The sequence below is a fragment of the Poecilia reticulata genome, linkage group LG23, assembly GCF_000633615.1.
Source record: "Poecilia reticulata strain Guanapo linkage group LG23, Guppy_female_1.0+MT, whole genome shotgun sequence".
NCBI lineage: Eukaryota > Metazoa > Chordata > Actinopteri > Cyprinodontiformes > Poeciliidae > Poecilia > Poecilia reticulata.
Window position 1 is genome coordinate 14,870,534 of NC_024353.1, and position 12,893 is coordinate 14,883,426.

The window sequence follows — 12,893 nt, forward strand, 5'->3', positions numbered from 1 at the left end:
ACAAATAATATTTTGGTAGTGTTTTCAATGTTTATTTCAAAGAAAATTTTGGCGAGGTTCAAAAAAATGCAAAATATTTTGTATTTTGTCCCTAATATTTCAGGCAGGGTCAAAGCTACAATGGTGCTGACACCAGAAAACCATTCTATGACATCTTACCTTTACAGAGGTACCAAAAGTTTCTTATTAAATCTAATAGCTGTGAGGCTATAAGTGATTTACTTTTGTGTGTTTTTGTCAGGCGGAAATTTATTTATACCCCCTTAGGGGGTAAGAGGTTAAGGTTCATTGACAGAAACACCCTATATAACTTTGCTATCAATTTTTTATCCCCTCCCCCTTTCTGGAAATGGATTAGGAGGATTTCTTTTGGTGTAGGATTTAATACCCTGTCCCAGTCCCTGTGTGTAGACAAAAAAGAGCGCAACTGTAAATAAATAAAGAAATCACTTTTCTGGAGATTAAAATTCCTACATAACTGACATAATGACATAAGGTTGTTCCTGTCGATCAAGTGATGAAGAAATGTAAGCCCGTTCAGCCCATTTAGAAAAATTTGTGTTTAAGAGATTGGGTGTGAAAGATTTAATATGTTCAATGCTTCTTCTTCATATTGATAAACTTCTTGGTTGCTTGAAAGAAATTCATACTTTGTTCCAAATGTCAAGTGTGGTTTTAGTCCACAAGGGCAGTCCCTTTACTGGAATATCTAAAAATGGCAATACCTTTAATGGTACTGAGCACTTCGCTTGCTCAATGCTGAGCCATCTTGTTTGAGAATCCTGTTGGATCCAAGAAATTAAAGGTTTTAACTGAGCTGCCCAAAAATAGTATTTTAAAGCATGAAGATTGAGACCCCCTTCCGTCTTACTTCTTTGTAGTGTTTTATATTTTATACGAGGGCGCTTGCTTTGCCATATGAATTTTGATATCATTTTATCCAATTCAACGAACGTGGACTTTGGTATGCCAACCGGTAACATCTGGAACAAATACAATAATCTGGGTAACAGATTCATACAAATGGTTTCAATGCGACCGAGGAGGGACAAAGGCAATGCTGACCACCGCTCTAGGTCCTTCTTAATTATATCCAGTGTTTTGCTGTAATTGACATGATATAAATCAATTTAATGAGAGAGGAATATTGATGCCTAGGTATTTAATGCCCTCCCTAGGCCAACTAAAACCCCTTTGTTGTTTAAACCCCAGTGGAATATTGCTGTTTTCATCCATTGGCTCTGTCTTATCAACATTTATTTTATAGCCAGAAAAATGACCATAAACAGAAATCATTTCCCTCGGAAGTGGTATTGATGATGTAGGATCAGAAAGATACAGAAGTACATCATCTGTGTAAAGAGATACTTTATGTTCGTCTGTACCAATCAAAATCCCTTTAATTTCATCATTGTCTCTAATAAGCTGGGCCAATGGCTCAATGCTAATTTCAAACAGAAGGGGTGAGAAAGGACACCCTTGCCTGCATCCGCGCTCCAGCTTGAAACTTGCTGACCTGAAACCATTAACTCTTACAGCCGCTTGTGGGGATGAATATAATGTATGTATCCAATCTATAAACTTGGGGTTAAATTTAAACCTCTTTAAAGATTGAATAAGGTATTTCCATGACACTCGATCAAAAGCTTTTTGGGCATCTAAAGATATTACAGCTGTCATAGCTTTATTTTCTTTTTGGTGAGACATAATATTTACCCTGCACTTCTTTGGTACAAGACATCAAGGTGTGAGTAGAGTAGCTGCTTTTTTATGCAATCCCATTTGCCACTTCATTTTTTTGCACCTTTAGATTTTCCACCGAGGGGACAGGTGTGGGACAAAACAACATCGATCATGTTCTTTATGATGGGAGGCTGTGGGTGGAGGCTGTGAGGCAGGTGGTGGGACAAGCACATCTCCCAGGCGTCCAGCAGCTGGACGTTCACCCCTTTGAATATTTCCTTGAGGACCTTATAACACTGCAGGGCATACCAGTCACTGGTGGTCCATATCTGATAGAGAATTGACCGTTTGGGATTAGAAGTCCTGATGATGATCAGTGTGTCTGGAGCTCTGGTCAACAGCTCCACCACTGCCCTCTTTATGTTTAGCAGACGTCTGATGTAGACCTCAATAGGGAAAGAGGTGAAGTGTGCCCAGACGCTAATCACTATGACGATGTTGGGGCCTCCGGCCACAGTTCTCAACTCAGTAGCAATGTGACGTGTCTCAACAGCCATCATGSGAGKGWAAASRATGGGRGTMCCATGGCATCGGTACGTCAGTAAGATGTTGTTWTTGTAATCCAAGGCCATGTAAGGTCCTGCMKYYYCAGGACYTTTCAGGTCAAACGTCTTGAGATCTGAAATTATAAGAGAGAGCAGATCAGACTGCAGCGTGAAGCAGTTTCAGCCRTTGCCAGACATTTCTGACATGTGTCTACCTGGGGTTGTTTGAATTAAAAATTCAAAAAATTGTCTGACAGTGGAGTCTCCATAGAGGTGGACCACTTTCCCTTTCAGACACTGGGTTCTCGCTGTGGCGTTGTTAAACTGACGGACTGTGGTGCCGTCTAATGCTTGCCACGCTCCCTGGTAGTAATAACCAGCAGGTTTAGTCTTCACTATTTCATTGGCACCATCTGGAAGGTAAACAGGGAGGTTAAAACTTTCTTYTGTCACTGATTGTAGCTATWCACCTYTAACCTTTGCAAATRTTTACTTTCACCAGTAACTTCTACTACAGAGGTTTCTGCTGCTGCACCAGGTGATATGGGGCAGGGCACAGATTCAGATTGACCTTCTACTAGCATAATAGCTTCATGCTAAGATACAAGAGATCGCTTCACCCTGGATAAATAAATAATGCCATTTAAAAAGGACATTATTTGTTGGACAGTTGTGAAGTACTCTTCAAAGTAATCACACACAATCAATCAATCAAATTTTATTTGTATCGCACATTTCAGCAGCGAGGCATTTCAAAGTGCTTTACATCATTAAAAACAAAAACACAGAGTCATGTAACACTGAATAAACAATCAATGAAAAAAAAATTGTTAAAACCTTTCCCCTGTTGTTTTCCCCACTACTTCTCCTTAGCCTTCCTTCTCCCCACCCCTCAGCTTGCGCCTGTGCCAACCACTCACACCTGCTATCAGTTATCTCATCGAGCTCGGCCCATTGTTCCATTTGCTACCTCCCAGTATTTAAGCTCGTCTGTTTCAGTCATAACCTTTGTTCCCTTGTGTCTCCTCTTTGCTTTGTTTTGGATTTCCTTGTACTCATGGATTTTGATTTAAAATATCCATAATATGCAACGTCTACAGCTGCGATTGCGTCCACTCCTACACACATCATGGCAGAATTTTTAATTTGTGGGCTGTGCAAGATGTAATATGTTCTGTCACTCAGGAGTCCGGTTTTTAAGTTTTGTGTTTATATCCTCTAAGTGTCTCTCTTTCTTCTATTAGTYCAGCAAATTTACTACAGACTCGGTTTTRTTTTTTGGGAGGTTTTTTTATTTATCATTWTATCTTTTTAAGGTTTTCATAAGCACTTTGAACTGCCTTGTTGCTGAAATGTGCTATACAAACAGAATGAAATTAGTCATCAAACCTTCACAAATGGAAACAAAAGAAAAAAGGATGTTTTGATAAAGACAGCTGATCAATCTTGTATGATGGAAGTAACTAGACATTGACTTTTACCTTTAAGTTTGGGTAAAATGTTGATGCTGGAAGGTCCTGATGATGGAATGGAGACTTTCATGTTGACACCACTGCAGCAAAGATGAACCAATGATAGAATGTCATGAGATATGGAGTCTTTTACACATTCTGTGTTGTAATCCTAGTRCCTGCCTTTTCTTTTGTCCCTTTGCTGATACAACTATCTRCATGTTTCTTATTCCAACTGGGTCTCCCATTTCAAATTATAYTCAGCAACAGAATKCAGGTGAAGAGGAATTTACAAAACCTCAGAGTGACGGTCCAGAAACCAACATGCCTCTCTTTTGATGTATTCTGTTGGTRCTAAAGACGATCTATATCATCACCATGTCTCGCTACGGAGGTGYAGAGAGATGGTGCCTGCTTTCTTTTTCTGTTTTTGGCACTAAAAGGTCCAGATTTTTCAAACATCAGTTAATACCTGAGGTCTTTCAGAGCCAAAGTTGTTCTCTTTTTAACAAGGAATGTTTTGCAGTATTCTACTACTACATAGTACAGAAGATGTACAAGATTAAACTGAAAACTTAAACTTATCCGATGAGACATTCTCCTTTAAGATTTTCTGAAAAGAGAGCTATTCACAGTGTTGGTTAAATTCAGAACCAGGTCCAGGGGATCCCACTAACAGAACTACGTTTGACTGGGATCATTTTATACAAGATAAAATGCATATAAAAAAAGAGATGTGCACCAAAAAGTTCCACTTTGTCTTGTTAGACTTGACATGAACTTGTTGGTTCCCATGTCCATTGTGGTGGCTGGTATTTTGTGAAAATCCAGCAGAAATGCTACAGTAATGGACTCAGAAATTCTCTGCAGAGAGTCAGTCGAAATGAAAGACGCCATGTTTACACATAGAAGCTAAGCACCGCGAGGCTTTGTTTGTGAGACATGATGTCACGTGGGACTTTCGAGGGGCGTTTCTGGGCGGAGCTTGGTAAGGTCCATGAAAAAAGGGTGAGAAGAAAAGGAAGGAGCCGAGAGTTACCAATCACATTTGTGTAGTTTGAGTTACCGTTTACAGTTTGTTGTTACCTTTTTATTTTCGATGTGTGTACGTGGAATACAAGTAAGTGATGTTAGGAAGTTAAGAATATTGTTTATGTATCTGAATATTTAAGTTTTAGCGTTAATTGATTGCATGCTTCGTTCACTTGCGCACTTGAGCTATACAACGTGGTTTTTTGTGTCGTGTTTATTTAGAACAGAATGTTTGTGTAACCAAATCTGACAAATTAGCTTTATTTCCTAACTCTCTTTCAGGTTTTACTTTTTGAATTTCAGCAGCCTCTTTTCTTACTGTGCATCCTGCAAATGCTGTAGTATGATTTCCTCCACAGTTGCAACATTTAATAGGATTATTTCCACACTCACCATAAGGATGTTGGTCTCCACATCTGCCACACCTCTGTTTCCCTTTACAAATATTTGCAATATGTCCATATCTTTGGCATTTAAAGCACCTGAGCGGTGGTGGAATATACTGCCTTACATTAAAACTCAAGTAGCCAACCATTACCTTATCAGGCAGAACTCTTATCTTTGAAGACCAGTAGTACAGATGTACTGTCCATTTTCTCTCCATTCCTAAAAGCCTGTAGTCGTTTGATGTCTGTAACTTCCCCTCCTTTAATTATTTTCTTCAGCTCCTCCAAATTTTCTCCTACAGGAATTCCTGATATTACTCCTTTAACTCCTTTTTCTTCCCCAACAACCTTTCTTTCCAGCACTTCCTTTTTACACACCATTTGTAATTTAAGAGCTTTATTCTTTTGTTCAGCATTTTTACAAATGACGAGCAGACTTCCATCTCTTAAGACTTTTAGCTAGTTCAATTTCTCCAATAGCTCTCTTAAGTCCATTTGACAGACTAATAGGGCTTACTCCAAACATATTCTGTCCAGTTTTAAATTTTAGTATAACTTTAAACTCTTCCATCATTGCTTTCTTCCTTATTTCAGCCGTTTCTTCCTCATCCTCAAGAGATCTTTTCCCAGTGTTTATTTCCTTTTTTGCCTTATTTCCCTCCCTCTTCTTCTACTTTCTACCATAGACCACCAGGTATCCATATTCTCGTCCTCCAAATTTCCCCCACTACTTGCCATCTGATCCACTCACAATCAAGATTATGCCAAAAACCACCTCTGGCTTAATTTAGCAAATTCCAGTTAGCGCTTAATCGAAAACCGCATTCCGGAAGACTCCTGTTTGTCTGATTTTAACCTGCCTTGGATATCCTCTGTACCTATTTTGCACTTTTCTTCTCTGATCACCTGAAGAAAAGTTTAATAAATTTCTCTAAAGTGATCTCTGGCCTTGGCCAGTCATTTATGTTTGACCAAGTCATAGGAGAACCCCGTCACACCTAATAAAAAATAAAATTAATATTTGGAAAAATAAGGGTAGGTTTTCTAAACTATAGCTTTAAAACTCATTTCAACATTTGCTGCTTTTCCAAAGAAAAAAACAATTACATATTCCAGTTAGTCCTTCAATAAAACAGTTCAGTCAGCTCAGTCAATGTGCACACAAGTTGTCAGTTTTGAAAATGTTCATGAACAAATAGTTTGTGGAAAGAAAAAAATTTAAAGGATTGGGGGCCCCCCTTTTTGTTCAATAAGCTTGTCTGTTGTCCAAGCAAAATATCCAGCTCCAACAGCACCAGTCCGTTCGTCTTTCCAGGCTTCAGTCCGAGTCACAAAGATGGCGGCGGGACCCTCCTGCTTCTGCAACTCCACTGGCTTGTTCAGATATCGGCCGTTCAAAAAAAAACAACCGGAGAAATCCCAGAACTGAATGTACATTATCCAGATCAAAATAAACAGATTTCTTTCGTATCACAGCAGCATTTATGAGTAGTAACTTCTCTACTAATGCTGAAACGTCTTAGCTACGTAGTCTGCCATTTCTTTTTTTTCCCATCTCCCTTACTCTTCTTCTCGTACGGACACAGGAGAAATGTGGGTCTAGTGCCCTCTACAGCAGTGGTCCCCAACCTTTTTAATACCGCGGACCGGTCAAGACTTGAAAATGTTGCTGCGGCCTGGGAGGGAGGGGGAGGGGGGGCGTGAACCGTCAGATAAGGCTTCTGCATGTTATCTTCAGAGGGAAATCCCAAACAGCTGACATATCGCTCAACTGAGAGTCCGATGGACATCGGAGACGATATGTGGAAATATTTATTATTATATGTAAAGGTCATTATTATATATGTTTATTATGTTTATTCAGTTAAAAATGTTAACTATGAAAAAACATATTCACCTCCAAATCATAGTGCAGCAAATAGAGCGCCGGCTCCCGTCGTCTTTTATCCACCGCCTTTTCTTTTTGTTACGTCTTTTATCTCTTAAAATGAGTCCACAAACTATCACTATTGCTTCTACATCGTCATCCGTATTTGGTTATTCTAAATTCCCGTATGCTATGTTGGGAGTTTTGTGGATTTTCTTCTGGAATCGGGATGTTTGTGACTGGAATCGGTTCGTGTGGTGTGTTGCTCCTGCCGTGTGGCTGGAGACACGAACCGATCAAACCTGTTGTACTTTTATCAGTTCTGTGGTCACAGAGATTTGGAGAATCGGCCGACAATTCTTAAATCTTGCCGTCTAAACCAAACTTAAGACTCACAAGCTCTACTCATCTCCTCTCGACCACTGCCAAAACGCTCTCTGACTCTGGTCGCTATGGTAACTTTTACATATCCCTTCAAAATAAGACATAGATGCGCCACAAAAACGAACATTTTACTTTAGTGAAAATTTTAACTCACGATAACGACTAACGGGAGCCTTGAACTTGTTTCTCTGCAACAAGACGACCCCATCTGGGAGTGACGAGAGACAATGACACTTGAAGTGTTGCTTATATGCAACATACTTGGTCTCAACGTGGCGAAGCAGTTTGAAGTTTCATTGCCTCATTAGCGAGCCGGTAGCCGCATGTTATGCAGAGCGGGCTTGTAATGTGGGACTCACCCACATGTACGGGATAAATCCATTCTCCTGTCTCTTCTCTGGGCCTTTTCCCCTTTGTAAAGAAACTTTCCAAAGACACCTCTTTCTTTCTCATTTTGCTGCTTGTGGGCTCAGCCTTGGCGCGCAATTAACCGAGAGAATCCGGTTAAAGTATTTTCAAAATAAAAGATCCTCCAGACTCAAATAATACATAAAACGGAAATATTAAATTATTTCTTGCGCGGCCCGGTACCAATTGGTCCACGGACCGGTACCGGTCCACGGACTGGGGTTTGGGGACCACTGCTCTACAGGACATTCGAAGAACTAACAAAACACACTAAACATACAGAGAGATCAGCATAGTTTATGGGAGTTACAGTGGAGTTACGGAGACTAACGTAAAAGCACGAGTATGGGCGGAACTATGTTTAGAGAGAACAACTAATGTGAGAGCGAGGGTGGAGGTGAGTGTGTAACGGAACTAACGTGAGCGGCACTATTGCTGGGTTTCAGGTGACGTAGCACAGACGTCACCCAATTTAGATGGAGGGCAATCCAGCATCCGGGTCACGTGTCTGAAACCCAGCAATACAGGGAAAATAATGCGGGAGCATGGCAGGAAATGGGGATAAAACAGTAATTTCCCAGCCAAAAGGGGAGTCGTGGCACGTATGCATACTTCCCAGATACTGCAAAAAGGGGTTCTTGTATTTAATCTTGACCTGTTGTCATGTATGTTCTGTATAATATGGAGAAGATGTGGATAAAAAAAAGTCAGATTCACACATTATAATATCGACTTTAACTGTTCATTTGTAAGTTTAAAGTTGTTTATTTGAGCCAAGACTGGTATAATTATGACGCATTTTTAACTTAAGAATGGTTTGGAAATGTATACTTTGTGCTAATTGCACATTCAGTTGGTCTGCTATAGTTGGCTATTGTTGCCATAGTCTTTTTATGATTTCTGAATCCTACTTTTGTGGCTCATAAAGGTTTATCTCTGCCTAAAAACACACCCATTGAACAGTTGGTTTTGCTTTGTTATTGTTTTGTGTACATGCATGAAAACCAAACCAGTCATATATACCAGTACAGGTTGAAAACGTATCCTTTAACCTAAACTGTCAAGTTTTTCAGTATGAAATTATATTAATAAACTTTATAGAATGTCTTAGAACTGTGATGAAGATATGATAGTTTCTCAACCTATCACTGTCACAGTGGCACAGCTTGTGCCAAATACCCAAACGTCAAAGTGTTTGGGTATTTGGTTTCTTCCTGCTGGACCAAGCAAATGGTGAATGTAACACAGAATTAATGTCACATGCATGACTTTACACAGAACAACTGGATGTCCAGCCCCAGATTGCACAGCAGCTCCTCTGAGACATCCACCCACTCTGAGGATTCCATTATCAACCACCATTTTATTTGGACACACATCCCCATGGTGAGTCAGGAGGTGGAATAGCAAGTGTAGCAACCACCATTGACCAATGGCGTTTCTCAGCATTCCAGACATATGCCACAAAGTGCCACCTATTTACCCAAAGCTATGCTTTGGAGGTTTTGATACGCAGCTCTACATGACGGTGTCACCAGGTGACTCTGAACCCATCCAAGCCCTGAAGAAACGCTTAGAACAGATGAACGTGTGGATGTGCCATAACTTTCTCCAGCTGAACAGAAACAAAACTGAAGTTATTGTCTTTGGAGCTAAAGAGGAACAATGTAGAGTCAACAAATGATCTAGAGTTACCACTGGAAACTAGTGATCAGTCCTGAAWATTGGGTACAGTGAAACAGATGACTCTGAACCTTCAKAGTCACATAAAGACAGTTACAAAGTCARCCTTCYATCACCTGAWCAACATTTCCAGGATTAAARGACTAATGTCTRGGCAASATCTAGAGATACTCATCTTCMTYKCATCMATTAGTGGATCAGTGTCCTCAAAGGCATGCCTAATAAAAYGTATCTGATCCAGAACGCTGCTGCTWGCATCCTCACTAAAACCAAGAAGATAGAGCACATAACACCGGTTCAAAAGTCCTTCCACTGGCTCCCTGTAGCTCAGAGAACAGACTTTAAAATACTTTTTTTAGTTTATAAATCACTGAACAATTTAGCACCACAATACATTAAATATCTGTTGTTGTTGTTGTATCAACCTTCCAGACCCCTCAGGTTCTGGTTCTGATTCTGCTCTGAGTCCCAGAACCAAACATGGAGAAGCAGCGTTCAACCTCTATGCTCCACAAATCTGAACAAACTTCCAGAAAATGGTCAAACAGCCAAAACACTGAGCTCCTTTAAATCTAGACTAAAAACCTGCTGCTGAGAGTTGCTTTTGAAACATAATAAATGGATCACTGAGCAACATATTCGATGTGTATTATTATGATGATGCCACTTGTGAAAATGACATTTTTTGTGTTACTGGTTTCTCCATTGATGGCTGTTGTTTTTATGAATTTTTTGTATTTTGCGTTTTTATGATGTAAGGCATTCAACCTGCCTTGCTGCTGAAATATGCTTTATAAATAAACCTAACGGATAACAGCAGAAATGAGCAAACACCAGGAGGAACCGCATGTCTACTACGCCTAGCAGACAAACAACAATGGCTGCAAATGTAATATAAAAAGTGACTATAAACGGCATCAGTGGAAAACACAAAGTAGCCTTGTTACGATGACGTGGGATGTTTTTAAAGAGACAGAGACAAAATTCAAGGCATCAACGAACCATGAAGATTACGTCACAACCGCCACATCAGGGATGTTTCAACTCCTCATCGTCGTCGTCATCATCATCAACTTTATAAAGTTCTTTAATACTAGCCACAGCTGAAACAAAATCCTGAATATCAATAAAATAAAGAACTAAGAAAGCATAAAAATAAAGCGACAAATCTAAGCACAGAGTAATGAAACAAAACTCAATTCAAAACACAATAAAATGACACAGACAAGATCAATACCAATACAGATTAAGTAAAAATTTGTAAAAATCAGTTATCAAACGGGTCTCATAAACAGACTAGTCTGTTTAAAGCATTAAAAACAAAGAAAAGTGAGGACTGGCTGATGGAGGGAATTACAGTAATCCAGTCGTGATGAAATAAAGGCTTGGATTACTGCTAGCACATGCTGTTGTCTGGCTAAGAAAAAAAGCTATTCAACAAAACATGGTGACATCAAACTTACACTATTTTATATATCAGACGGTGGCAGTCAGATAGTTTTTTCATATCCCTAACAGTACAACTGTTTCAGCACAAAGATGACAGACAGAAAGTGACTCACAAAACCATCCACTGTGTTGTGCAGTATGTTTGCCAAACCCACTTAAAGAAATCGTTGAATAAAGTATTCATAAATCAGTCAACATCTGTGCTGTTGCTATAATTTGATAGGTATTGAGTCGAGATTAAAGTATTGCTAAAACCTGTGCAAAGCGATAACTGTCCGCATACAAATTTTTATGGTCTGGTTAAAGGTTAAAGCCCTACAGGTTGTATATTAACCAGTAGATTTACAGCATAACAAGAGTTATAATGTAGACTGGAGAGAGCGTGAGCATGACAGAAAAATGTTACCTTCAAGGAAGTTAGGCAGAGAACACTCAAAAAATCTCAAGATGTTATCACCTCAAAGGTCCTTAAATTTCAGAAGAAGAAAAAGGAGCAATTTTTGAGTCTTTTTTTGATTTACCTTTGCTTTAGTTTCCATCGTCGTCCTCACTTTGTCATGTTCACAGAGGTGTATGCAAATCAGTGTGTGTCATCATGATGTGTGTGTCCCTGCCTCAACAGGGTGTGACCAGCTCTTTCAGCAACAGCCTGTCAGCGTATCAGGCAGAGCTTCAAAACAAGACGTTCTGCTGCCAGAGCTGCCAAATTGCTTTTACCTTCTGATTTACATTCCTTGAGTTCTGAACTTTATCCATGCTGCCTCTCCTTTGGGGAAACCTACCCCCCCTGATCATTCCTTGGACTTTGGTAACTTGTCCAAGGAATTAAACAGGTTAAATCTGTCTCATTGCTCAGCAACTCATCTGGTTGGTGAAGCCACCAAAAGAAGGTCTGACCAACCATCTTTTGGTGAGACCTTCCTCTTTGAATCTCCTCACTACTTCCCTGCTCACTTTCCTGAAATGTTCTGTCCAAACTTGTTCTTTACAACTCACTGCTCAATTACGTTCTGAAGTAAAATCATCCTGGATTTAAAAAAAAAAAGAAAATATTTTTCTTTCATCCAGTCTTCCAGTGTGCTATTTTCAAAAAGGTTCTTTCCTCTGGCGTTCTTAGTGTTAAGGTAAGGCAGGGCCGTGCAGAGACCACTAAAGGGGCAGGTGCTCAAAAAAAAGGGCACATCTAACCTCATTCTAGGACAGAATATTAACTTTTACCTTTTAGTGTACTGTAATTTATATTTAAAAAAAAGAGCTGCCCCTTTGCTACAGTGGAGATGAAGACGGTCCATTTAGGACAGCAGAGCTGCATCTAACTTTAATGTGGAACTGCAGAAAAAAGAAAAAACAAAACAAAAGCAAACATTTAATTGTTAATACATGTCACCATGAGAAAAGCCTACTGAGTTTTGCTTTAAAAAAACTTTTTTAAAAATTAAAATCACACATGTTTTTCTCATGAAGTGAAAAAATTATTTGCAAAACAAACTTATTTGCGCTTGTCATAAATATTTTCTTGCTTTTCTAAGTTTTTGTTTGTGACTCAAAGTTTTGCTTGTGATTCCCACATGACGTCGTAGGCAGAGCCCAAAATCACAACAAAAGATTTCTGATGTGTGCAAATAAAAGTTTGTTTGGCAAATAACTTTTTGAGTTCACAAAACAAAAATGAGTTATTTAATTTAAAAAAAGTTTTTTAAACAAAACTTTTTGTTAAAAACACCGCTTGGCTTTCCTGCATGTGGGTTCGCAATATCTAACCCATCATGACAGCACTAGGGGCATCAAGGATTTTAAGGGCAGGGCCTTAAGCCCCCATTTGCTTCTGACTTGTTCATGTCTCTCTCATCAAATTGTGTCCGATTTTGAAAGAACTGTTCAATACGTATGTCTGTGTGAGAACGTTCATTGCCACAAACTTTCTCATTCAAATGACTTATGGCAATTCATAACTTTTTGTACATTGCGGACCTTGAGATCATAAAATGCACGCGCGCCCCCCCCC

General features: G+C 39.4%; 1 protein-coding gene across 1 annotated transcript; it reads right to left on the reverse strand.

Moving 5' to 3' along the window:
- Nucleotides 1–1,663: 1,663 nt before the first annotated feature.
- LOC103459753 (NXPE family member 3-like) lies at nucleotides 1,664–3,780 on the reverse strand. The gene is made up of 3 exons (XM_008401567.2): nucleotides 3,710–3,780; nucleotides 2,444–2,641; nucleotides 1,664–2,362 (listed from the first exon to the last, which is right to left on the reverse strand). The coding sequence occupies exons 1-3, from the start codon at nucleotides 3,768–3,770 to the stop codon at nucleotides 1,791–1,793; spliced, it is 831 nt and encodes a 276-aa protein (XP_008399789.1). The 5' UTR covers nucleotides 3,771–3,780; the 3' UTR covers nucleotides 1,664–1,790.
- Nucleotides 3,781–12,893: the final 9,113 nt, after the last annotated feature.